The sequence below is a fragment of the Amborella trichopoda genome, chromosome 4, assembly GCF_054954075.1.
Source record: "Amborella trichopoda isolate Santa Cruz 75 chromosome 4, AtrichopodaSantaCruz75HAP2 v2.0, whole genome shotgun sequence".
Taxonomy (NCBI): domain Eukaryota; kingdom Viridiplantae; phylum Streptophyta; class Magnoliopsida; order Amborellales; family Amborellaceae; genus Amborella; species Amborella trichopoda.
This window is the reverse complement of record NC_142339.1, coordinates 47,483,491-47,511,076: the sequence shown is the minus strand read 5'-3', so window position 1 is coordinate 47,511,076 and position 27,586 is coordinate 47,483,491. Positions and strand designations below refer to the sequence as shown.

Sequence of the window (27,586 nt, the reverse complement as noted above, 5' to 3'; positions counted from 1 at the left end):
TACATTGACGCCTGGCATAAAATATTTTATTACCAAAATATGAATAATTCCCATACTTGGTATGTTCAATTTAAAATGCATGTTGTTGAATTATTCCCAAGTTGGTTTCGATACTGGTTCCTCATAGGGGATCTAAATCACAAATCCTGGCACAATCTCTGCAATTATCCCAGGTTAAATTTGCTGAGTATGATAGCAAAGATGAAAGCAGTAACGCTATACATATTTTCATTTATATTTCATGGCACTCTATCAGATTCCATAGATTATAAAATGGGAATATGGAATTTCTGAGAATACTAATAATAATTTTGAATACATTCCCAAGTTAGGGAAAATAATATTTGTGAAATGGTGGAATGTTTTTGAGACAAAAAACTTGGAACCTGAGTCAATAAAATTAAAGAGAATTCCAGGTCCATCCCCATCCTCTGAGTAATATACTACTGAAAATCCAAATCATTTTGCTGAGTATATTCGACAAATGCGGAAGAAAAATCCCAAGGCAACCAGAGAAGAGTTAGAAAAACAACTCATCCAAATTTTCGAAGAAGAAGCTTCTGAGTCTCAGACTGAGTGTGAAGACCCGGAAGCCTTTAGCCAAAAGCCATGACCCGAAGATCCAAAGAATCTCCCAGCAGTAAAAAAGCCACCTGTAAAAGTCATATCAAGTCATATCACTGTACAAAAGAATCTACCACCTGTACAAAAGTTAAAAGAGTTATTGTACAAAAAGTAAGCAGAATCTAATAAAGGTGCCGCCACCGACATATGTCCAATCTTGTCGACGCTACACGACAAGACAAGCCCTCGTCAGCCAGCTATTACTGCTAAGCTGAAACCAATCAATAATTCAAAGAATCTTGAAAAGCCACTTTCTTTCTGCTCTCCACTATCTTCGGTCTCCCACTAGCTCCACCGACAAGCGATCGAATCGTCCACCTGTATTAAAGACAGCCGTGCGAGAAAAAGGAAGATTCTCTTCTCAGCTATATAAGATACTAAAGGATATACAACATTTTTCCAAACAAATTCAGAAAAATCAAATACAATGGTTCCAAAAACCATCCAATGGTCTCAAATTACAATGCCTAAAGAATGGACTATACAAACAGATATTCACACAAATAAAATCCCTACTAATAAAAATCCAGAAACCATAATAGAACATCTTGATGGAGAAATAGAAATCCAATTCAACAGTGAACGAAAATCTAGAATAAATATTATAGATGATAACTTTATCAGACCTTCTCAAAGAATAGCCATTTCTCCCAGGAAATCGACATCTTCAATATATTCTGAACCTGAAATACAAGGTGTAGTTAGAACTAGAAATAATATTATAAAACCAGAATATAAATCAATAAATACAAGTACTTCTTACAATGAGGACGTGGACTCTGAAATAGATTTTCAAGTATTAACTATTCAAAAGAAACAAAAGGTAGATCTAGAATATATAAAAAATGACTATCTCTCTGTTGAAAACACAAATATAAAAAATTGGTATTTAAATACTTTTCCACAGGAATTAATAGAAAAAATACATAGAAATTATAATAGATTTTTAAAAATAAATAAATATACCGTAGGTTTCTTTGATTGGTTAAAACCAATCCTTATAAATAGAGGAGTTGAAATTCCAAAATTTATCAACATTAATACTCTAAAAAAACACTATCAAACTTTAACCACAATAGAGGGAGATCCTATTCAAAGTATACACCCTCCAGAGAAAAGCCTTCAAATAAAAGGATCTTCTAAAGACAAAACAGATACTAAGGTAGTATCAGAAACTCGAGCAACCCCATATAAAATGGCTTCATCTAATTTTTATCCATAAAATAGACCTATTGCCCCATATGATAGAACAAAATAATTATACTAATTTATATTTAAAAACAATAGGTCAACAAACCACAAGAATAGAAAATATAATTCGAAAACCACAAGAAAAAATAGAAGAGAAAAACAGGCAGTCCTGTTTAAACCACCTCCACAAATCAATAAAGACAGATTTACTGTCAAAGAAAAAGGAGAAAATATTGAATTAATACAGCAATTAGTAAATAAATTAGCCCAATTAGAAATCAAGGACAACCCAATTAGAAATAAAAGATAAAGATAAAACTAAAATTGTAGACGCTATCCAAAGGGGACATTAAAGGCCGTTTTATATCTATCTTTCTCATCTATTTGTATTTGCCAGTAACCTGATTTAAGATCGAACTTAAAAAAGATGCACGCATTAATTAGTCGATCTAACAAATCCTTTTTGTTAGGTAGGGGATATCTTATCCATTTTAAGGCTTTATTTAAATATTTATAATTGATTACCAATCTTGGGACGCCTCTTTCTTTTCAGCATTATTCTCAACATAAAAAGCAGCACAACTCCAGGGAGAAGCGCTTTTTCTAATTAAATTCTTTTTTAATAATTTTGCTATTTCTTTTTTACAAAATTCTAATAATGTAGAATTCATTTGGATAGGTCTTGTCTTAGTAGGAATATGTTCTTTTCTAAATCTGCTTTCATATGGGAGGCTAACTATATGTTTTCGTCTGTTCCAGAAGGCATTAGGAATCTCACTACAGATCTCTCGTTCAATCTGAACTCTGATTTCTTTTATTTTATTTATGATTTTGGGTAATACTAAACTTTCTTCAATAGTTTTGTATTTTACTTCTGTTTTAAGTTGACATAAGAAATTTTCTTTATTTTCAATTGTTTGTTTTACATTGTTAATTTCTTTTATCTTTGGTTTATCTATAAATTCAAATTTAATTATGTGACCATCAATATTGGATTCAATTCCAGTATGATCAATTTTTACTGGATATAATATATTTAAGAAAGGTGTTCCTAATATACCAGCTTGATTTAATCCTTTGACCATGGTGAATGGTAATTCAAAACAATTGCCATTATTGCAGATAGCAACATTAGATAATTTATAATTAATGATCATTCGGCTTCCATCAGCAGTATTTAATATTTGAGTTGTCTTATCAAAATATTTCGTAGGAACTAGTCCTTCGTTAATGCAGTTCAAATCAGCACCTGAGTCTATTAATGCTAAAGATTGAAAACTATATTCATTTTGAACTATTATTTTTATTAAAGTATACCATTTTTGTGTCATGACTCTGTTTATAACATATATATATATATATATATATATATATATATATATATATATATATATATGGATTATGTTAAGGTGTTCATAGTATGAAGTAATTTATCATTGTACTCAACAATTTTGGATACCTATATACCATTGTTATATATATATATATATATATATATATATATATATATATATTATGTTAAGGTGCTCATAGTGTGAAGTAATTTATCATTGTACTCAATAATTGTGGATACCTATATACCATTGTTTTATACATAGAGTATTTTTTTTAGTAAGGGTAGTATTAGTCATTTGGAGGGGTGTATCATTATTCACATAGTGTGTGATGTCATCCACATGGACGCAGTAGTGGCATTTCATGCTCCACGTGGATGATGTCATACCCATGTGGATGATCTCACACCACTCTTAATGATAAAAAATACCCTTATAAAAAAAAATCTCTATATACAAAACAAGGGTATATAGGGTTTTGTTAGGCTACACCACTTGTGGTGTAGACCCTTAAAATACTCAATATTTTAGATATTTAGATACAGTTATCATATAGTATAGTACTTTTTTGTTTAGGGGTATTTTAAGTAATTAATCAAGGGTAAACTAGAAATTCTTAATAGAAACAAAAGCATTTATTAACAACAGTAGACAAAGACATCACCGATATGACGTGTGATATCACCCACAAGAGATATTAATTGTTTTTAACTGCTAATAGAATGCCACTATTTTCTTATAATAATATATATTCTACTCTTCTAAATGACAAAAAATGCCCCTACTTGAAAAATTTTGTATTACAATTTACGGATATTTTAATGTTAAAAAATATTGAGCACTTTAAGAGTCTACACCACCAAGTGGTGTAGCCTAACAAAACACACACACACACACACACACACACACACACACACACACACACACACACACACACACACACACACACACACACACACACACACACACACACACACACACACATATATATATATATATATATATATATATATATATATATATATATATATATATATATATATATATATATATATATATATGTCATAGGCCAGTGGGCCTACAGTTACATATGGGCCCAATGACCTAGATTCATTTTAGACCGATCCAATGATCATGATTGTATTTCGTATTTTAATTTTATTTTAATATAAATCCAAATCACTTGAAAATTTGAGTATGTATTCTTTAAAAATAAGAGAATTCAACAAAAATATAAAAACAATATTTCGTGAGAAATAAATTGACCAAAATACCTCCAAAACATTTTAGGTGTATTTTGATCACTTTATATCTTACAAATTATTTTTTTAATATTTTTATTAGATGAGTCTTGATGAGAAAAATAAACGCCTAAAATTTCACATGATATGAATTTATAAAATAAAATAAAATTAAAATACGAAATGAGAATGTGTCCATCAGATGAGCTCATATATAGTTGTAGGCTCACTGGCCTACACTAGCATTCCCCTATATATATATATATATATATATATATATATATATATAGTGGGCCTACAGTTACATATGGCCCCAATGGCCTAGATTCAATTTGGGCAAATCTAATGATCATTAATGTATTTCTTATTTTATTTTTATTTTTTTATATAAATTCAAATCACTTGAAATTTTGAGCATGTATTCTTTAAAAATAAGATAATCTAATAAAAATATCAAAACATATTTCGTGAGAAATAAATTGATCGAAATACCCCCAAAATTTTTTGGGTGTATTTTGATCACTTTATATATTACGAATTAATTTTTTAATATTTTTATTAGGTGAGACTTGATGAGAAAAACAGACGTCTAAAATTTCACATGATTTGAATTTATAAAATAAGATTAAAATTAAGATATAAAATGAGATTGTGTCCGTCATATGGGCTCCTATATAGTTGTAGGCTCACTGACCTACCGCTAGCATTTCCACATACACCCACACACACACACACACACACACACACACACACACACACACACACACACACACACACACACACACACACACACACACATATATATATATATATATATATATATATATATATATATATATATATATATATATATATATATATATATATATATATATATATATATATATATGAGAAATGTTTCTATGCTTCCCTAACAACATAGAAGTTCTATCCTCTCCCAACCATCCAGCCTTCAAATTTTGATCTTAGATCCGACGTGTCAAAGTGTTTTATTTTTAGTTTTTTTTTATAAAAATTGTGTGCATATGAAATTTGGTACGTTCCATCTTTTCATTGGGGCGCACCTATAAAAAATATTAAAAATAATTTTTTAAGAAAATATAATGACCAAAATACCCCTTGAATCTTTCAAGGGTAGTTTGATCATTTTATTTTACTGAAAATATTTTTTTTTTATTTTTCGCTAGCGCCAGTTTAATAGAGGACTGGACGTCCAAAATTTGGTGTCAATGTAGTTTATTTAAAAAAATTAAAGCTAAAATAGTGTGGAGACGTGACATTGTGATTGGGGCAATCTTAGCCCTCCATTTAGAATGGACGGTTGGATAAGGGGAAGGATAGAACTTCTATGCTGTAGGGGAAGCATAGAAAGCTTTCCCTATATATATATATATATATATATATATATATATATATATATATATGGGTGCAGTTGGCATATAGATGCATCTGTAGGTGTAGAGGTAAGGTGCACCTTCAAATTTTATCATGGTATATAATTTTGAAGTAAAATGTTCTTAGGATTATCTCAAAATCTATTTTTATATCTAATTATAAAATTTTAAATTTAAAAAATGGTTAAAATCAAGTAGATCTATAAACATATGAAAATCTTGAAAATGGATGGTGTAGTTAATATGTTGTAAAATGCACTATTTCTGAGACTTAAAATCGTTTTATTTTGCATAGTCATACATTCCGATGTCGAGATGATCAATCAAAGTTTTCAACATTAAAACGACCTTTTTCGATGGATTTTTGAGGGGCATCTGTAGTTCTACATTATAAAGTAGGAACCTTTTCCTCGCTTAGGGAATTCTACAAAACTAGAAAACCTAAAAACCATAGGAACCTGACCTAGACCCACTCTAAGACCATCTTAGATTGAAAACCTAAACTTCACCCCACCAAAAACCTATTTTCCAAATTAAAAATACCCTATGGACCATGTTGTACCCGTACACCCCAACCTATCCTAATTTTACACACTACTAAGAAATAATAAGTATATTGATTCTACTAAGAGATAATGAATACCTAAATGGAGCAATTAAAAAGGTAAATTAGCCTAAGAAGATTCATAGTAGATTTCGTTGTAATGGGTGACAAGTCTACAAAAAATCCTAGATCAACTAGAAATTGATGAAATACTCAAAGAACTACACAATGAGGGAGGACACCGTAGCCCAAAAGATTAGGCATCAAGGATGTTGGGGTATGTGGCCTTTAAACCTAGAGAGAGCATCATCATCATTTTAGCCTTTTTGCAATTAGTTGGGTTCAGGTACATGAATCATAGTTCTCCATTATGCTCTATTAAATGACATATTCTCAATTATGTCATAAGTCCCCATACTTTTTCGGACTACTTTCAACTACATCCTTTTGGGCCTACCCATTTTTCTTTTCAGTCTTTCCACTTGAATTAGTTCCTACCTCCTAACATGTGTTGTACTTGGTCGGTACCACACATGGCCAGCCCACCTAAGTCTGCTATCTCTCATTTTATCGTCTATTGGTGCCACGTCTAAATCCTCTCGAATAGATTCATTTCGAATTCTATCCCTTCTTGTCTTGTCATTCATCCATCTCAACATCCTCATCTTCGTTATACTCATTCTATAGGTATATTGGTTTTGTCCGCCCAACATTCTGACCCATAGAGTAAAGCTGGTCTCACAGTTATCATATAGAACTTGTCCTTCAGCCTCATTGGTATGCGGCGATCACACAAAATTTCAGTTGCACATCTCCACTTCGACCACCCAATGTGAATTAAAATTATAATGGTGTGTACACTTTAGTGTGAGTGTGTGCGCTGGTTGACTAACCAAGAGTTAGGTGGTCTATGGCCCTGATCTTGTTCAAAGACCTTACCCTTAGGCATATGGCACTACTAAATAGGATTTTTAAGAAGCCATCATTTGTTAAGGTTAGAAAGATGCCTAATGATGGTTTGTATATTAGGAATGCTTTGTGGTCTTCTGTGTGTGGATGTAGACCTATGAGAGCGAGAGTCAAATCCTCATCAAACATCTGCACACATGTACACATGATAGTTGCATAATGAGAAGCAAACCTAAAAGGGATATGTATACATGTGGGTGGAAAGCATTTCCCTTGCACTATGATATGTGTGTGTGACTTGCTCTTAAGGGGGAACCAATAATCCACATCTTAGGATTGTGATTTCGCTATTTATTGGCCAGTTTGATGAGCTAATCATGAGCCATTTCATAAGAGTGTGAGTCATGGGTCTCGTTAGGTTAGTTTGAGAAGATGGTCAAGGATCACAGTTATTGGGTCAGGTGGAGTGCCCTAACAGTCGCTTTTCATGATCTATTGGTATGAGTGTACTTCTAGATTTTTTTTCATTGTGAGAAATGTCTGTGCATTTTATATTTTTTAATTTAAAAATTATTTTCAGCAGTAAAAACCTTAAACATGCATGTTTGAAAATTCCAAATAGTGGTGTGGCTAATAAGTACACGTGTGGGGCTTTTGGATCCATCCCCAAATATGTGTCACACCAACATTTGTGGGATGTGCGGCCCATACACCTCACACATGGAAGTGGGACACCCCCCATCACTTCCTAAATTTTTATTTTTCAAATAAAAGTATTTTTTATTTAGTAAGAAATCTTTGAAAAGATTTTATGTCTTTATTTTGTGGGAGCAATATATATATTTTGTATTTTGAAAATATTAATCAAATTGTTTATCAAGTTTTTACTTTGACTTCCCACAGTCTTGTGAGAGATAAGGGAATTCTAGAAGATTATGTTTTGATTGGCCTTATTTAAGTTGTTTAAGTTGATTATAAGTGGACATGGGTCAAAGATTCAGGGTATAATATTTCTAGATATCTCCATAAATCATGAAAGCTGATTCATGAGATGGATGGCTCAAGGTTGTTCCTTTGTCTCTCTCTCTCTCTCATCTCTAGAGGGTGGCATGCACCACTCTGGGAAGCTAGGGGTGGCACAAGTGAGAAAAGAAGGGCATTCCCCGCCCTAGAAAGAATAAAGGAGGTGTCACTTGTGGCATGCCCTATAGAAGTTTATAAGAAAACCTAATTTTGGTTATGCTATCAAAATCCTAGATTTAAAAGGTATTACCTAAAGTAAACTTTCTGATTTAGAGAGTTCAGTAAGGCCAATACGAATAGAGTTCACCATCAATTAGATAATAGGGTTTGTCTAAGAAGTGAACCCTTGGAAAAGTGAAACAAGTCTTTGTGGCTGTTTTTAGTCAATATTACTTAGTTTATTTCAAATTTCAAGAGCATTATTTGTATTAGAATTCATAGTTAAAGCTAGTTTTTCAATCTTTGATAGAGTCATATTTTTTTTGCAGTAAAATAAAAGATCCTAGACTATGTTTACAACAATATTATGTGATACTTGTAATTGGAATTCAGATATAAAAATAAATGAAACAATAGAATTTTCTATTTTACTCTTTAAAACACCACACAGCCATGTTTTCAAATGGTACTATTCGACCTTGATGACAGAAGATTGCTAAAAAGACGTAAGAAGATGCTCTAAATGTAAGGTTTATAGGGACTCATTCATGCACCATCTATACCATTCAATTACACTCCGCCCATATGACCTTTCGTCGGTGCACACATATGTGATCGACATGATCCCCTAGGGCCTCTAATGGGCATAAATTAATTCTAACTGCAACATAATAGTTTTAAAAATGAGTTCTAGGCACTTCCTTCACGAATATTGAGGGGCAACATGCAGTGCAGTTCATAAAGAGCGATATACTTCATAGATTTGAGGTCCCAAAAATGATAGTTACATATAATGAGACCAACTTCAAGAATGGCAAAGTGACAAGGTTATGCAATAAATTTAGCATACCCAAGAAGTTTGTTGTACCTTATAAAAGTCGAGGCCACTGACAAATTAATTCCCAAGATCATCAATAGGATCATAAAAAAATAGAGAAGAGACATGGAAAGCTTCACAAAGTATTGTGAGCTTATCTTCATTTGTGAAGAGTCTCAAGTTTCTCTTAAGAGACTTTGTGTCCATTAATTGTATGAATGTACAGACTTGTCTTTTATAGATAAATTATAAATAAAAATATATAGAAATAAATTACACACGTAAACTATACCCAAACTTACTATAAAATACAGGATATTATACCTACCCTTCTCATATTTAATGTGATTTATTTTTATATTTTCTCATTTGTAACTTGACTATAAAAAACGAGTATGTACATTCATATAATTAACAGACACAAAGCCTCTTCAGATAAACCTAAGACTCTTCACATGGTATCAGAGCTAGATACAAATTCGTTGTGTCCATTCCTGTGATCGAGTATGTCAATTTGTTATTACTCGATTCGGTCCTGATTTTACCCATCTGATAATTGGCCAGTGGTGACCCTTGTATTCAGTTTCTGCCTTCTTCAAACCTGCTGCTGAATTGTCAAAAGTCGTCAGGGTGCTTGCACTTCTTTTCATCTCCTGAACCATTCGTTGATAAGTCCTCCTTAGAATCTCTGTTATGTTTTCTGCAGCTCCAGTCAAACAGTCATTTGTTTATAAATTGCGCCTTTGAACGTGGATTATGTAGATTGGTCCTCGTTCAGTGAGCACCTGTTGAGCAAGAAGATAGAGCCTGAATCGCATGGATCTAAGAAGCGCCAATCCATTTTGGGCAGCTTTAGTCAATCTCGGAAGAACCTTTTTCCTCCATTTCTTTTTCTTTGAATATGAGAGAGGATAGAGAAAGATGAAGAGATCGGGGGCTTTTTGTGGCATGAGCTTCACCATTGTAAGTACCCAACCAAATCCTCGTTCATGGTTTTTTAGATTGGTCTCGAATCCTCATTCCTGTTTTCGGTAGATTGGTCCCTAATCTCAGCAACCCATTTTACCATCTTCTCTATTTTAACCTTTTATATTTATGGTAAGACTGGATATAGTTTAAGTGCCTGTGATTTATTTTTATATTTTTTTATTTATAATTTATCTATAAAAACAAAATTGGTAAATTCATACAATTAACGAATAAAGAGTTTCTTCAAAAAAACCAGACACTCTTCACAATCATCATCATCAAAACTCTATTCCAATTATTTGAGATCAACTACACAAATCTTGTTTCTCCTCTACCAAAAATCATATCCTGTAAGACTAAAAGATCCCATTATTGGGAGCCTACTATACTAACTGCAAAAGACTCCCACATGACACATTCCTATTGCAATGGAGACATTGGAGCCTCATTGAGTCGTTTTAGCCATTTTAAAAAAACAAAGAATCGAACCTCCACACGCGGGTTAACTTAAACAAAGAAAACCGCCATTCGCTTAAAAAAAACCCAAATTTCAAAGAGGGCATGGAAGCTCGAGGGTTTATCTGCGTCTGACTCGACACAAAAAATTTATTATTTATCTCGGCGGGGACGCCAATGCCACCTATCCCTGTCTCCAAAACGCCCTCGTTTTAGCCATTTAAAAACAAAAGAATCGAGTCTCCCTCACGGGGGTTAACTTAAAAAAAGAAAACCGCCATGCCCCAAAAAACCCCAAATTTCAAAGAAAGCATGGAAGCTCGAAGGTTTATCTGTGTCTGAATTTCTTGTCTGGATTCCATGGATTTACAAGAAGCTGATATTTTGGATCCAAATCCTGATATTCATGCTCTCTTCTGTTACTATAATGAACTCTATTTTGGTGACAGCCTCAGGGCTTGCTCTGTAACTTGGAGCTCTAAGCGCATGACACTGTAATCAACTCTCTCTCTCTCTCTCTCTCTCTCTTGTCTCTCTATCATTTGGTGCTAATTCGCTGTTATTCTATCACAGTTCTTATCAAATGTTTTGGCATTTCTACTGTGAACTGTGGATGACAGAGAAATTATTTATTCATTTAATGGATGTTTGTATCTTGTTTTGCTTGTTAGTTAGTAGGTCAGTGGTGTTTAATTTACCTGATAAGAATCCACTGCGTGAATGGAGAATTGGTTCTTTATGGGTTAATTCATGTTTTTTTTTTGCTTCAAGTATATAGGTCTTTAGTTGGGGATTTTCCATGGCTTCTATTTACTGAATTAATTTTTAGAAGTTCATCAAGGTATCTCTAAGTGAATCGATTATTCATGATTTGGTAAAAGGGGTCTTTCTTCTCTTTTTTTTCTTCTAATGGAAATGGCCATGTATTTGTTTGAACTCTAATTTTTGGCCTGACTTTCCAAAGTGAAGCATATTTGGTCCTTCAAGAGAATTAGGAACCTGTTTTTGTCCCTTCCGAATATGGGTAAACAAAAAAAATGGTTTTAAGTATCAATTGTCTATGTATTACTAATTTAACATTGAGTGCATATGTGTGTTTTTTTGTGTGTGGAGTCTAGGGGAATGATGCCGTTTGTCACGAATTCAAGATTTAGTTGAATTAGGGAATTTATTTATAATGGAAATCATGGAGCTTTAAAAAAATAATGAACAAGAATTAAGTTAATTGGATTAGTTTCAACTGTTTTTGAGTGATACAGGTGCATGAAATTTTGTACTTGGCTGCACATGTTCTTACAGATCATTGCTATCATGAGAGATAATTGTTCCGTGCAAGAAGATTGTCATTTCCACGAGAAGCATCAGCGTCGCAACTGGCACCATTCCTTGAGGAAAACATCATATGTCCCACATTCATGAGAAGCATGGTTCTCTTATATGATATAATGGATTAACTGATGGTTTTTCTGAAAACTTTGACATATGACCAGCATCAATCTCACATGGGACACCATAGCGGTTAATCACATCACATGTTTTGAGATTTGTGCATTTAAGGATGGATGTGGATGCATTTACACATGTACCTTATATTTTGTTGTATGGGATTGATGCTACGCATATATGGAAAACTTTTTCTTGAAGAGACCATCAGTTTCATGTGAGTGTCTACTGTTATATGCATTGAGGGAATGTAATAGTGCAATGCTGCTCATGCAATTTTGCTTTGCATGACAAGTTGAGAACAACAATTCCCTGGATAGTACATTTCAAGGAAAGAAATAATGCAAAAATTGCACTTTTGGAACCATCCAACTGTCTGCTATGGGGACTCAATTTTGTGGTTGGATGGGCAGATGTAAGCTTATCTAGCTATGTTACCTAGACATGGATACGCCAAAACGTGCTAGACACATAAGTGTCAGACATGGCGACCTTAAATCAAGAGACATGGCCGATACATCTCTACAGTTTTTAAGTATAAAATAATAAATGAATATAAATGTTAAAAAAAATTATAAAAATATATGCAAATATGCACAATTATAAAAAAAATTATTATCAATAGTAAATTATAGAGTTCAATATTTATTTCATCTTGTCTATACTTTGAATGGACACTATCGGAGTCAGAAACATAGTTGTTGGCATTTCCTAACCTAGGCAGTGATCCTGCACCAGAATCTTGCTCTAGCACTCCAAAAAAGGGATCTTGAGTTTTGAATTTTGGGATCTCTATCCCTATTGTTAGGGATCTCAATCCCCACCTTAAAGACCAAGATAGCTATTGAACTGATGATTTCCTTTAATTGTATCAAGTTGGCAATGCAACTATTTTAATATAGTTGCATCACATTGCTTGCTGACAATAAATAAAGAGATTGCTACTTTAGATAGTATATAGATAGTATATATACTATCTAAGTTGGGGGCAAGATCCCTAACATTTGGGGACCTCGGTCACTAACATATACGTTGCACAAACGGTTTCCCAAACCATATGGATCTTCTAGCCTTTTAGGATCTCCTGCTCCAGATCCCTATCCTACTCCCGATACTGCTCCTGATCCCAACCATTGTCAGAACTTGTTGTGAACAAGTGCTTTTTGTGAGTCCTTATATATACTATAAAATTGGATCTAATTCTTTTTTTCTATAATTAAGAAGAATATATATTATTTGGTCATTAAAATGTTAGATAATGATATGTGTTTGTGTGTGTGAGAGAGAGAGAGAGAGGGTGGTGGGGGGGGAGAGATCACTCTATTTTTTGGTTTAGCAATGTTATGCATCAACTTCTAATTTGTTCAATCTCAGAAATGAGTTTCACCTGCTTCTGTTTTTCAATTTTCAAGTTTTTTTTGAATAATCTTATTACTAAATAAAGGTAACTATGTAACAAATGAATGTATGGCTAAGTGGTACAGTGGACTTTCTTAAAGGTCTGTCTTCAATTTAGGAGATCACAACTTCAAAAACCAACCATGTAAATTTCATTGTCTTTAAAGAAAAAAAAATTCAAATTAATGAGGCAAACTGCATGTCTCATCGTGAGACAAGCATATCTTATCAATTATGTGACCAGAAATGCCACCTGTCCCTTTCAAAGCTGTGTCTGCTGTGTCCGACATGTTTTGCTGTGTCGAAATTGTCACAAATGAAATGGAAGAAAAAAGAGGAGAGAAGGGGGGGTTGACTTTTCCAGGTAACATGATTTTTATATGGGAAAAATGTAGATAAAGCCTCAGAAATTTTAGATCAATATTCATCACATGATACATTTTTGTTCATGGTTGGCATATTTTCACGGTTTCCTAAAACAGATGTGCAGGTGTTTGTTGCTTTCTAAAAGGGGGTGGTTGTGAAATACGACTTTCAGAACCATTACTAAAGCTTCGATCAAGTGATGACCTCAAGAACACTTTATTGCATGAGATGATTCACGCATACTTGTGGCTTCACACAAAGAACCAGGACCATAAGTATGTAATGTGGAAATTATGTTTTAATATGTTACTGAAAGACTGTTTCAAATAGCATGGATATCACTATATTTAATTATGTATTGTGCAAGCAGTGATCATGGCGCTCACTTCCAGAAACTGATGAGGGGAATCAATTCAAGCTCAGTGGATGATCATCAGGTTTGTCTCTTTGTTGCATTTAGGGGAGGAGTTAAAGTTTCATGTAATGGTTTATTAACTTAACTAACTGAGTTTATGACATCATTTGGTTCCTCTTGTAGAGACCAGTTGGTGGTTACAAAATCACCATCTATCATTCGTTTCATGCTGAAGTTGACAGTTACAGAGTTCACCATTGGATGGTATCTCCTTTCCTTCTTTTAGTTATTTTTTTTATCAGTTCTTGTGATTTAGGATACTTTCTTTTGAATGGGGTTGCAATTGATACACGGATTCATGGCTCGACAAATCATTTGGACTTCATAGTGCCAATCTTGTGGAGATTTGGTTAAAAGGGCAATGAATAGGGAGCCTTCGGCTAGTGACTGCACTGAAAGAGTCTCCCACGACAGATCTTGTGGCAATGCATATTGTCATTGGCACAGGTAGGAAAGTCAAATTGTATATATTTATGTTACACAAACCTTGGCCATTTTGAGATTTTTCATAACCATGTTTCCTGAAGCGACCCTTTGTGCCCCTCCTTTATAGTAGCGCACTAGCTCTAGTTTATAACCTCCTGCTTGTTATTTTTCATAGTTTGCTTGTTATCTTTCATAGTTTACAAGAGGCATAGAGCTTGTAATTTTAAACTTGTAACTTTAAAAGAAAGAATTGTCTTATTTATTTGTTGCAGACATAAGGAGGCATGCTCTGGTAGTTACAAGAAGATCTCTGAGCCTCTTGGCTATGGGATTAAGACAAAACCAAGGACTGGTTGGTGATGTTACAGATACTCCTGACCTGCTCTTGCATCATTACTTTTTCATTTTCCTTTTAAGAATTAAGATGAGTTCTATAATTGTTTGAATGTTGTTTAATTTTTTAAAATTGATGCCAGTATTTGAAATGCAGATTGGGAATGACTCACTCTTTCTTATATGGATGCGTAGTTTTTGTGATTTTGATAATGGAGGGGTGAACACCATTGATGGATTTGGTCAAGTACCTTGGAATATCACTTGCTAAAGGTCAAAACTAGAAGTCTAATATCTATATCAACACCTTATTTGGTGAAATAATGTGATTGGCATTTCTTCTGATTAGGATTGGGAATTAGTCAAAGGATTTATAAAAATCTCCAAATCAGTGGCTAAAATTGTGTACTTTCCTGTAAGTTTCCCTTGAAGTTATGAATGGGATCAAACAGATTTCCAATTTACCCTTCTACTAGAACTTTTTTCTAATTTGAAATTGCCTTCTAGAATATGGCTGTCTTGTCAGTTGTTTTGTCCAAATGCTCTCTATAGTTTTTATTATAAAACTGTAAATATCACTAATAAGTCATGATAATTTATTTAATGTTGTTTTAAATAAGAATAAAACTTTGCGGTTTGCGTACTAGTATTTCATTAACTGCCTTTAAGAAAAACACTGCTAAACTTTGGGGGTTAAAGTAGGATCTTTTTTTCCTTCTCATCCATGTCTGATAGCTGACAAATTTATTTTAGCTTCTAGTTTAGACATTTTTTCATATCTCTTTTTACTTCAATTACTTTTCATATTAGATTTGTTGGAACTTAACTAGTCTTATTACTCTCAATATTTATTCAACTTATATTTTTGTTTGAGAAAATTGTTCATAGTTTATTATTAAATCAATCATGCAGAAAGATTTTGTATTTTTATCACTACAATATTTTGTCATAAACCATTAAATTTATGTATCACTTATTTAAGTGAAGTGAAACAAAACATAAGTTTCTTCTCGCTTTTTATGTCATACAAGCCACTCACCATGATGGTAAACTGGGATGAAACTAGAATTAATATTTTTTACATTTATTAATTTATATGTGGTAGGTAACCAATCCTCATGAGGTTGGTCACCTTTCTGGCGCATAGGAAGTCTTCTTATAAGTAAACTTGTTAGACCACACTGTCCTCTCAGTTTCAGGGTGTAGTGTTAAAGAACTTACTCTTTTAAGTGATGTGTCATAGTTTTAGCTTCTATGTGGTTAACAATAGCTATGAGGTCGTTAGCTTTTAGGATCCTTTTTAGGGTCCTTGGGAATGAAGTGGAATTTTTATAGCTCAAATACCATGTATATTTCATGCCTGTCTTATGGGATTTCCATCCTCATGAGGATGTGCCTTATGAAATTTTTTCCTCCGACTGTTTTTAGTGATTTGTACTTGTTTTCTTATACGCACATGATTTTAGAAAGTATAAGAGGGAGAATACATCATGTTGACTAAGGTTGTGTTCGGTGTGAAGAAATTCTCTGCACCAAACTTTTTACTCGACATGAGTGCAAAACGCCTTTTCTGTAGTTTCTCGGTTTATCCCTTATTCCTAAAATTGCTGATGACCATGCCTAATTATGTGGCCTCAGGATATAAAGTCACACTATCCATGACTCATTCCAAACATGCCCTAAAAGAGGGCTCTTTGACCCTTCTTGCATATAAATCAAATAAGAGAATATAGCATCTCTCCCTGCTATCTAGGGGTTGCAACAATGGTTCTAAATCTAGGTCTGTGAAGAACAAATCCGCAGTGCTATGGTGTTCTTCAGCATTCAGATTTGGGCTTTTAGAAGAGGTGTTTAATGCTGGTTAGAGTTGAGAAAGGGTTTGTCAATACAGGGTTTGGTGCATCATATAACTTGCCACACCAAACCTTTTTACTCAACATTAAGGAAACAATCTTTTTCTGTAGTTTCTCCCTTATGCCTAAAAATGGTGATCACCGTGCCCTAATTATGTGGGCCTTGCATATAAAGTCATGCTATGCACGAGTTGCATTCCTGCAAACATGCCCTAAAATAGGGGTTTTCATTTGTTTCTTGTGTATAAATAGAAGAAGAGAATTTAGTCTCTCTCCTTGCTATCTAGGGGCTGTGACTAGCGTTCTAACCCTAGGGCTGCGCAGCACAAATACTTGGGGATGAAGTGTTCTTCGGCAGTCAGATTTGGTCTTTTAGAAGTGGTGTTTGCTGCTGCTTAGTGGTGAGAAAGGGTTTATCAGTAGGGGGCTTCTACCAAGTCTTTGAGAGGTATTCTTTTTCCTGTTTATCCTCAAGCTTTGCTGTGAATTGGCTTGAGAAGAAGTGCTTCTTAACTCCATTCTTATATGATGACTTGTCATTTTTCTAGTTTGTGATTTTTAAAAATGGATGTGGTTTTTGTTATTTATCCCTTTCCTATTTTTCTCTACCAATTCATCAATCTCTTCTGGTGTGAGTTTCTATTATTTATTTATTGACATTTGTTATATCTATTTGATTTATTCATTGGTGGGAAAACGGTGGTTTCCTAACAGGGGTGAGCATATACATGTGCTTATATATGGGACATCCCCATAGTTACCTTTTCTCTTACTTTTTGGATGTGCTCATCCCAATCCCCTGTTGGTTTTTCCTTTCTTTAGGAAGATTATTGAATGAGAAACTGCTACCCTTGTATAAATTTCTTCAATGGGACTCTTTTACCCTATCCACTATTTTATTAGAAAACAAAATTACTGGGTGGTCACTAGGGATTGAATGAATGGTTTTGACTTTGACTGACATAGCCAGTTCAGTATTCAGTAGAGTGTAGATACCTTCATGTATTACACAATTATGTCGTGCGGTAGAGAATACGACAATACGACAGAGAGATAGAATGATAAGTAATAATATAGATGCACTTATTATCCAGCACTCCCGAAAACCTGATAGACTCACTATAAATGCTTCAAGCGAATGGCAAAAATGACCTTCATGACAGATGCTCTGTGCAGATGAAATAAACAGAGTTTTTTCTATGAAACTGGAGAAATGGAGTAGCAATATAGGAGTAGCAGTAACATTATCGTGGTACATGTTAGGAGGAACAGAAAAACTATTGAGCTCAGCTGCAATGGATTAAAATTTTCCTTCATATTGGAAGTAGAAGCATTTTGTTGTTTGATTGTCAACTTGGAGATAGGACTAGGGCGAAGGACGAGGCAACAATTATTGGGGAGCAGTCTGAACTAAAAGCGAGACCAATCTGCATTGGTAGAGGAGGCCTAAAGAGACAAAAATGCAACTACTTCATAGGGCATGTCTTGCAGATTTTTTTCATTGAGATTTATGAGAATAGGGCTAACAATGAAGGACTTCAGATTTTTGTTGCACAAAATTAATAAATATTTTGGATTCATTATTTCACAAGATTTATCCTTGTGAACTAGCTATTGTCAAGTCAACCATGGGTATCACATAATATTGAGAGCAAAAAGATAGGGGACGGGTAGATCTTCATGCTTTTCAAAAATTTAATTGAAGGGGGTTTTTCAAATACTTCTAAATGAAAAGAGAGATTAGAATACAACCCTTCATGGCAGCTCTATGATAGATAATATCGTTAGAAACATCTTTCATGGGTCTGTAATCTGCCTTCAGAAACATTTGTGGGGGGAAGAAAGACAATTGGGATGAAATGGATGAGATGCTCAAAGCAAAACATTTAACCAGACTACACTGTTTTCAGAAAGAAAATCCAGATTTCTTAATTGGAGTATAGAGGAGTCTTGAGAAAAAAGCCAGGAATGGAAGGTCTGGGATTTTTTAGGATAGGGGTTTGTTAGCTAGTCCAATTTCTTTACTGGGATGGTTTAGGGGGTCTGCCAAATGTTCTATGTTCTTCCCTACTAGAGTAAGGGGGAACTGGGAAAGGATGTAGGGTCTTTGCCTCTGTTTCTCTGACACTACTGAGTTGTGAAAAGCTCCACATTGGGGAACAGTGTAGTGGAGTTGAAGAATATATAGTAAGAGTGCAATTTTTGACATATAAAAATACCATTTACAGGTATGTAGTCATCAATGCAATTTTGCGCTAAGGAGTAAATAACACAAGGAGAGAACAGAATGCAAAGTACACATGCACTTAACGTCTAGTTTCTCTAGTATGGAACATTTTTAGATTGGTGGTCATGAAAACAAGCTTGTGAATGTGTCTCATTAATTATGAGTGAGAGACGTTCGCATTCCCATAGATGCTTATCTACTTGCTAGGACAGTCATATATCATACTTGCTTTTGTTTTTTATTTTTCTTCTTTTCTTTTTTCTCTTCTCTGGGTGCTGAACTTTTTCACATTGACTGTAGATGTGGAACTCTTGGTGTTTTTTGTTTTCTTTAGAAGCCATTGTGTCGTATCAACTCGTTTTGTGCTATATGTGCCCCTGATTACAAATTGCTTATGCATGTAGAAGCAGTTAATATGAAGAAATTTGAATTGACAACTCTTTCCTGACTGGAATGTTTGTGAGCATTAGATAATGTGTGTTTCTAAGTTCTTTCCCATCTTTTAAATGGATGCCAACACTTAGCATGTTTTTTTTTTCTCATGCATCTTTATCAGGCAAGCGTCGCCCTCGTCCAGTTAATATGGAAGGCCCACCACATGAACCTACCAAGGGTGCTCTGTATTCTGTTGCTAAATCTGAAGGAAAGAAGAAAATCTTAAATATTCGGCCCCAACTTGATACCATTGATAAATTCTATCCCGTTCTGACCAAACCTAGCACTTTGCAAAGCACAAACAAGGGTGACATCTATGCACCAGCTGATGGGTCAAAAGTCAATGAAGCAACTGAGCCAAGCTCTGCAGCTAGGAAGAAACTGAAGACAATTGAGCCGAGCTGTACAGCTATGAAGAAACTGAGTGACTGTAAAATAGAGCTGGAAAACTCAAAAAACTGCGAAACGGACTTCACAGTGATAAGTAAATGGATGGGATGGTATTCTTATGAGAGACAACAGGATGAGGAGTGTGTCGAGCCATTAATTAATAAAAGAATGGAGAGGAGAAGAAAGCAGAGGCTATTGAGAAATACTGAAGCCCAAAAGGAGAATTGTGTGGGATTGGATAATCATGATTCAAAAAGAATAGTGGCTGTTAGAGGTGATATAAATGTTGATCAAGTTTGTGGTGGTGGTATTGATGGTACCTCAGTAATGAGTTTTGTGGAGCAAGAGCATGAGAAAGATCCACCACAAGTTGGTATTGTGGAAGCTCTTAGAAGGAAAAGGGCGTGTTCCTCTGACAAGTTTGTTGATGTTGGGGTTGATGTTCTTGAAGTTTCTGACAGTGGGTCGGATTGAAAAAGGTATATCTATATATGTGCTCATGGAAATTTATATGATGAAACAACATTGTGAATACTTTTTTTGGTCAGTATAGAAGTCCCTTATGTTCTTTGCAATGAAGGTGTAGAGTTGGATGGACATGGAAATCATATGAGCTACTGACTATCGAGGGAATGCTATTTGTTTTGTTTTGTATAGAAATCTCAAATGCTCTTCACAATGAGATTATAGAGTTGGATGGACATGGACTTTGAGATGATTAAAGAACATTCAACAGAATGGTGCTTATCTTGCTTGTTGGTGCAGAGTTGGATGGACATGAAGATTGAGATGATCTAGGCACTTACAAGAGAAGTATACATGTTTTGCTTTTATTAAAGTCTGATATGGTCTTGGATTGGTTAAATATCGAGATTGAGATGTGCAAAGAACTTTCCAAGAGAATATTACTTCTTTTGCTTGAGCAATTGTCTGTACTCTTCGTGGTATATACAACTATACATGGAGGCATGCGTTCCTAGGGAACCACTGTGATTTGATTTAATGTCCACGTGTTGTAAGGTGAGGATAAAATATTCGTATGGAATTTTTACAAGACATGCTGTGGCTCGTCGAGCTTCATTCAATTTGGTCCATCAATCTCCCACCACAAGTCAGATGTGTAATCTAAGACTAATTTGATTGCCCTTTGTTGTGGTAAATCCCCTATCACAACAAATATGATTTCTGAAATATAATATCTGAAAATGTACTCTTGAGACTAATTTGATTGCATGCCCTTTGTTGTGGTAAGTCCCCTATTACAATAAATATGATATCTGAAATATATTATCTAAAAATCAACTTGCCTATCACTAGCAAATCAATTTCAACGTATCCATACGGTTGAGAAAATATTTGATATAAATAAAATTTAAAATGAAACCAAGAAAATCGAAGTGTGGAAACTCAAAACCACATGATACACTACAAACCACAACATAAACACCATTATCACACAACTATAAGTAGTTTCGGGCTACAATCACAAAAGAGATGATTTCCATTTTCATGAAAGAATTACCACATTTGGTAAATGCATGGATAACATCATGTTAGGATAGAACCACTAATTTCCTTTCCGCTGCCAGAGGAAAATCATTGAATCAATTTCTATTGTGGATTCCATCTTCATGACTCTGCCTACATAGAAAATGCTAATGAAACCACCCAAATAAAGGGCACATAGAAAATGCTAATGAAACCACCCAAATAAAGGGCACAAAGTGATAACTAGGTTTTGCCTCGAAAACCCAAAAATTTCAAACTCAACCAAAGCCCTACCTCACAAGACCTATTGTTTCTCTATGCACAATGGCCTATAAAGCTCTACTTGAAGTGGCTTTTAGAGCAACCAAAAACGAATTTAGTAATGAGATTAATGCCTTTGGGTGGTCATTTTATATAGTGACTTAACAATCTTCACCTTGATATAAAATCATACTCTTATTTTGTTAGTCATTTCTGACTATTCTTATACTGTAAAGCTTAGAAAACTTAGTCAACACAACATGCTCTCTAGCAAAACAATATTCCTTAGCATGCCTTGCTCATCTTCCTTTGTGCTTTGTCCTTCTCATGCAAACTCCACCATCTTCTTCAACTATCTCATTTTGAGTTTTTGAGACCATTCGGCCCCGAACATGCTTTAGCTGAAATCTTCTCAAATACCTAGAAGTATAACCAGTGTTTGATATTTTGTTACGAGATCCTTTGCATAAATCATTCAAACAATGCCTTGCACATAATGTCATAGCTTTGACAATACTTGCTCACTCTCTTTAAATCATATATGTTATATATTTGCAAGTATTCACACCGTCCCATCATACATCTTAACATGAAACTGAGGCCATTATGATTGTATTCCTTAGTCGTTTCTCATTGATGTCAAATCACGTTCATATTGCTTATATGCATCAAATAACAATTTATGTGGGTACCTACGATGTACAGCTCCATTATCATGAATTCAACCATGGCAGTACATGGGAACGTATTCATCAATTAATACCTCATCGACAATATGATTGATTGTTGATTCATCAACTCGGTGAGCCTTATTCTTGGCTTCACCTTTCTTTTCTGTTCTTGAACAGAAACGTTTTCAGGAAATTGCCTTCTCTTTCAACAAGCTGGCCTTGCCAAAAACCAACAAGATTTGTCATAAGACCCCCTCGATTTTAATATGACCCCCTCGATTTTAACTTGAAATAGAAAATTCTTAATGAACCACCACGTTTCATCCAACCTCCCTTTTGCTACAATAGCACTCATCCTTGAATTCACTAAACTATGTATCTGTGGCGTTTAAAGACCTATACACCATTATACTCAAACTCCTTATTAAAAAGATGTTTTGGTTCGCGTAGGAGTGTGGTCCTCAATGGATCAAGATGTCGCTTAGGCTCATCCAAGGTGAGACAAGTTTAAACTTGCTCATATAGAGTGCCTAGTTGCACACATGTAGCTCACGTGGGTTGAGCGATCTAGGCCTGGTAAAAACTCTTTAGCCTAGATTTAACAATTTAGGAAGGGTTATAGGGTCATCCCTTGTCAAGATCGGACATATGCCATTTGGTGGTTAACAAGGAGGAAGACACACTCATGTAAACTGGAGGCTTGTGACGGCAAGGGCGAAATCCTTGGCATACCACCTACATAAAATATGCACACCATGGCTGCACTTTTGGGAAGCCACCTTCCTTCATGGGGAGGAGGTGTACATGTACCAAAAAGAGGTGCCTTACACATTTGAGTTGTGGTTCAAGTGCCCAAAAGGGTTTAGACTTGTCCTTGGGGAACATCTAAAATTAACATGCTGTTTTTGTAGTCCCTCCGCCTCTTGGTTGGCTTTGATGGAGTAAGCATTGGCCCTAATTGTATTATCATGAGTTGTGTGTTCTGTTGGATCGGTTTGATAATGTGATTCGAGGATCGTAGGGAAAGGCTGGGTGGAGTGCCCTAGTATGGTGAAAAATTTTGAACATGAGGCACCAATTCTTCTCTAATATTATTGTTTGAGTTTGAGACACTTGATTTTCATTAAACCAATTGAAACACGATTCTTAGGAATTCTTACAATTTTAGAAAATCATTTTGACAAGGAAATGGAAAATAAAAAATTATGTAGGATAGTGGAACATGTGAAGAGGCCGTATGGCCCTCACCGATATGCGGACCCTAATGGTGACATTACCCTCCCTCCTTTTACCTGTCTCATGAGTGCTCTGGTGATAAAAGCACAAATTTTGTATGGGTAGTTTTGTAATTAGGTTCAAAAGGGTACGCATGTCCCAAGGTCCTTCAAACATATTTAGAGGGAAATTTTTAGTACTTGGGAAATATTTCACTATGACATTGAACACACAGATAGTTGAGAGGATAAAAATATATATTTTTTCTCTCCTCATATGAGGATGAAAGGAGAGAGAAATAGAGATCCTTTCTATAGGACACAACCCACCCATTTCTCTCTCTAAATTACTTTCTTATGAGATTATTAACTCTCTCTTTCTAGGGTAAGGTATAGATCCATACCTTGATCATGATAGCTATCCGAGGCAAAGGGTAGACTAGATTTGAAACCTCTTCACCTCATAGACTACAATGGTCAATGACATGTTGATCCGCCCTTAAAAAAAAGCATCTATAAATGACTATACTCCAACAGTTATCATAATTCTTCTCTATAAATATGGGTCATGAGATCCCCATTTGGCATCCTTCCTAACTATAACAAAACACTAAACCAAATTGAGCTTTATTTCTCATTTGGGTTCCATACCCCACTCATATCTCTTAGCCCACTATGCAATGCAATGCAATCCACATTAAGCCTCGACTAGCATATCATATATTGGCCTGACTGAGCCCATCGATTAATGGGCACAATTTTTACAGTTTCAATCCAACCCCATTTCACAATTAGATCAGCCATCATTTACTCTCATTTGTATTAAAATCGATTTAAAGTGACTACTAATATAATCCAACCCCATTTCACAATTAGATCAGCCATCATTTACCCTCATTTGTATTAAAATTGATTTACGGTGACTACTACTATGGATTAATACAAAGTCACCTTTGGATCAAAATCTCTCCATGAGCCTTACTTGAAAATATAATCAAATACTTAACATGCATATAATCCAATCACATAAAAAGTTTAAACATATATTTATAATCAAGGACTTAACATGCATATAATTCAATCACATAAGAAGTTTAAGCGTACATCTACAACTAAGTCTTCAAAACTTAGAATCAGATGCCCAATCTATCATCCTCCCTTTCATATTTTGCCCTAATCATAAATCATAACAAGATGAGTAAATAGGAAGTATAAAACAAACTCACCAATATGCTCCAACTAGAGCTTGTAGAGAATAAACAAATCCACAACTCAAAACATCAAAAACGTCACAATATCTTGTTGGAAGTTTTGGAGCATGAAGAAATTAGTAGCAATGTAGAAAAAAAGTTAAAGATAATATTGCACGACATTAGGCTTAACAGTGGTTTGTCTCAGGGTGAACTTAATAGGTCTCCCTTGTGACAAAGACACCTCTGAAATTTGTAGAGGAGAAGGACCAAGACACCTCTGAAATCTGTAGAGAGAGAGGAATTTTGGGCAGTGAGGGAGACTAGAATACCTTTGAAATCTGTAGAGAGAGAGGAAATTTGGGTAGTGAGGGGGACTAGAACTTTGAAATTTGTAGAGAGAGAGGGACCAAGACACCTTTAAAATTTGTAGAGAGAGGAATATTGGGTAGTGAGAGAGACTAGAACTTTGAAATTTAAATTTGTAGAGAGAGGAATATTGGGTAGTGAGAGAGACTAGAACTCTGAAATTGAAATTTGTAGAGAGAGGAATATTGGGTAGTGAGAGAGACTAGAACTCTGAAATTTGTAGAGAGAGGACTATTGGGTAGTGAGAGAGACTAGAACTCTCAAATTTGCAGAAAGAGAGGGACCAAGACACCTAAGAGGAAATTGGGTAGTGAGAGAGAATAGAACTATGAAATTTGTAGAAAGAGAGGGACCAAGACACTTAAGAGGAATATTGGGTAGTGAGAGAGACTAGAACTCTGAAATTTGCAGAGAGAGTGAATTTTGTAGAGACAGAGGGACCAAGACACCTCTAAAATTTGTAGAGAGAGGAATTTTGGGTAGTGAGAGAAACTAGAACACCGTAGCGCTGTCAATCGAAGTGATCCGGCATGGGGTGTATGAAATCTCATTGGGCTAATATTTGGTTAATTTGGTTTAATTGTCTTCTCATAGTTCTCTAGCTGCTATGTGTTTTTTTTTTTGTATGTGAAATTGCAATTTCGTGTGAATTCATGACATGAATATGTTCCACGAAATTGGTTCTATGTAATTATTGTATTTTATATTGTTTTGAAAGTTAATGATGCATTGTAATTTCTCTCACTATTTTGCAATTGAATGGTAGATAAAGTGTTAGTGCAAGCAAGAGTAGTTCCTTGGCCTTCAATTGAGTTGTAATTGTAAAGACTTTATATGCTGTTGTTTTGTATATAATTTGGCAAGTGTAAGTAAACTAGCCGGGTGCTATATTTAAAAAATTTTGAAGTTCACACTCGGCAAGGCCTAGAAGCCATTCTAGCATTGAAATCTAAGGCAGACACTTGCTGCCACTCTTTCAATCATTTTTTACTCATTTTGCTTGTTTTGGAGTCCATTTGTATTTAAGACCATGGCAGCTAAGACCCTCTTAGCCGGAATTTCTCAAAGGGGAAATGATCTATGGGTTACTTTTGCACTGAGGAGCACTCTATAGATTTACAGATTTGTGCTATTGAGGAGCACACTATAGATTTACAGATTTGTGTTGGTTATTGGGCATTATATCAAACACATGGTTGATATTGGAAAATTGGGATTACCCAAATCTCTACTTGACCCATGATAATGTTTACAACACCCAAACAAAATACTCAAAAACAATAATATGTGTAATATATTTAATAAAATATAAGAATAAATAAAATGAAAAATGACCAAACCAAACAAATAAAAATATAACACGTTGGTAGTTCACCCATAATGTGTTATACCCACGGGAAAATGGTATTTTGATAAAATATAGAAACAAGTAAAAATGAAAAATGACCAAATCACAACGTAAATAAACATATAAAACACACGACCCAAAATGGGTTATATCCATGGACAAGTGATAAGGATCTATTCACTATCAATAGAAGAAAGAAGATAATGATGTATTCACTATTAATAGACTTGCCAATAATATATTCACAATCAATAGAAGAAAGAAGATAATGATGTATTCACTATCAATAGAAGAAAGAAGATAATGATGTATTCACTATCAATAGAAGAAAAAAATTCACAAGTTCGGGATTTTGTAGAGATTACCTTGACAATAAATCTCAAGTAGATATTTCCTACCAAATACTACTATCATTTGAAACATTTCTTTGTCTTCGTCGACTAACACCATCAGGGCAAAGAAATCCCGATCAAATCCGACCTAATAGAAAGGCATAATAATGCTAGGGTTTGTGAAAAAAACCCCATATATAACTCCCAAAACTTCTATGCACTTTTTCTTATGTTTTCTCTTTCTAAAAATACTTTATATGGGCCTCCGTAAAAGCGTTATTTTATGTGACAAAAATACTTCGCATGAAAAAGGGAATAACCTATAGGAGTGATTTTGGCATCACATTCGTACCTGTTGATGTTTATCCAAAGACACAATGTAATTCTTTTATGCTTTTAAGTTTGTTATCACTATGCAAATTTTAAATATAAGATCATACGGCTCAAGAGTTATGGGTTGATCATTGAGGTGTGCCATTTTGATTATGCAAATCTAGGAACATTGCACCTTGTTACGTGAAGCACTTCTGCCATAAATCATGAAGGGACCGTTTTGCTTTTCTTTTGGAACCTTATTTCAACCCTCAAAATTTGAGAGAGAAAATTATTTTATTTGAGGCTGCTCATCCTAATTTTTCTATAGGACAATCTGCATTGTGACATGCAATGTCAATGATTTATACTTCCTCTGAGCAGCACGATTTCACGCTCACACTAAGTTTTTCTATCGCCATTTGGGTCTATTTTATAAGGGTGCACTTAGGTG

At 34.5% G+C, this 27,586-nt stretch overlaps 1 protein-coding gene and 1 long non-coding RNA gene across 12 annotated transcripts; one reads left to right on the top strand and one right to left on the bottom strand.

Annotated features, from left to right (window-relative positions):
- Window positions 1–297: 297 nt before the first annotated feature.
- On the bottom strand, window positions 298–27,586 carry LOC148782532 (uncharacterized). The gene is made up of 4 exons (XR_016054596.1): window positions 26,854–27,586; window positions 1,251–1,307; window positions 770–942; window positions 298–653 (listed from the first exon to the last, which is right to left on the bottom strand). It is a non-coding gene; the product is annotated as an uncharacterized LOC148782532 (long non-coding RNA).
- LOC18995767 (uncharacterized) lies at window positions 9,817–21,170 on the top strand. Of its 11 annotated transcripts, XR_016054594.1 has the most exons (9): window positions 10,696–11,155; window positions 13,985–14,143; window positions 14,239–14,305; window positions 14,407–14,487; window positions 14,612–14,730; window positions 14,982–15,061; window positions 17,220–17,343; window positions 19,679–20,426; window positions 20,605–21,170. XR_016054594.1 is itself a non-coding variant. In XM_011625944.3 (8 exons), exons 1-7 carry the CDS (start codon window positions 11,022–11,024, stop codon window positions 20,419–20,421), a joined length of 1,383 nt encoding a protein of 460 aa, XP_011624246.1. In that variant the 5' UTR covers window positions 10,696–11,021; the 3' UTR covers window positions 20,422–20,426; window positions 20,605–21,170. The 11 variants fall into 11 exon arrangements, 9 of the variants coding, with proteins under 9 accessions (XP_088721510.1, XP_011624246.1, XP_088721511.1 ...); XR_016054595.1 differs by lacking the exon at window positions 17,220–17,343 and adding an exon at window positions 15,200–15,315 and having other exon boundaries at window positions 19,679–21,170; XM_011625944.3 differs by lacking the exon at window positions 17,220–17,343.

Bases quoted from the DNA above. Each gene is read 5' to 3' on its own strand.
- LOC18995767 (XM_011625944.3), top strand. From the start codon at position 11,022: ATGGATTTACAAGAAGCTGATATTTTGGATCCAAATCCTGATATTCAT. The intron at 14,144-14,238 runs GTATGTAATGTG...TTGTGCAAGCAG, and splicing joins ACAAAGAACCAGGACCATAA to TGATCATGGCGCTCACTTCC. The intron at 15,062-19,678 runs GTTGGTGATGTT...CATCTTTATCAG, and splicing joins TAAGACAAAACCAAGGACTG to GCAAGCGTCGCCCTCGTCCA.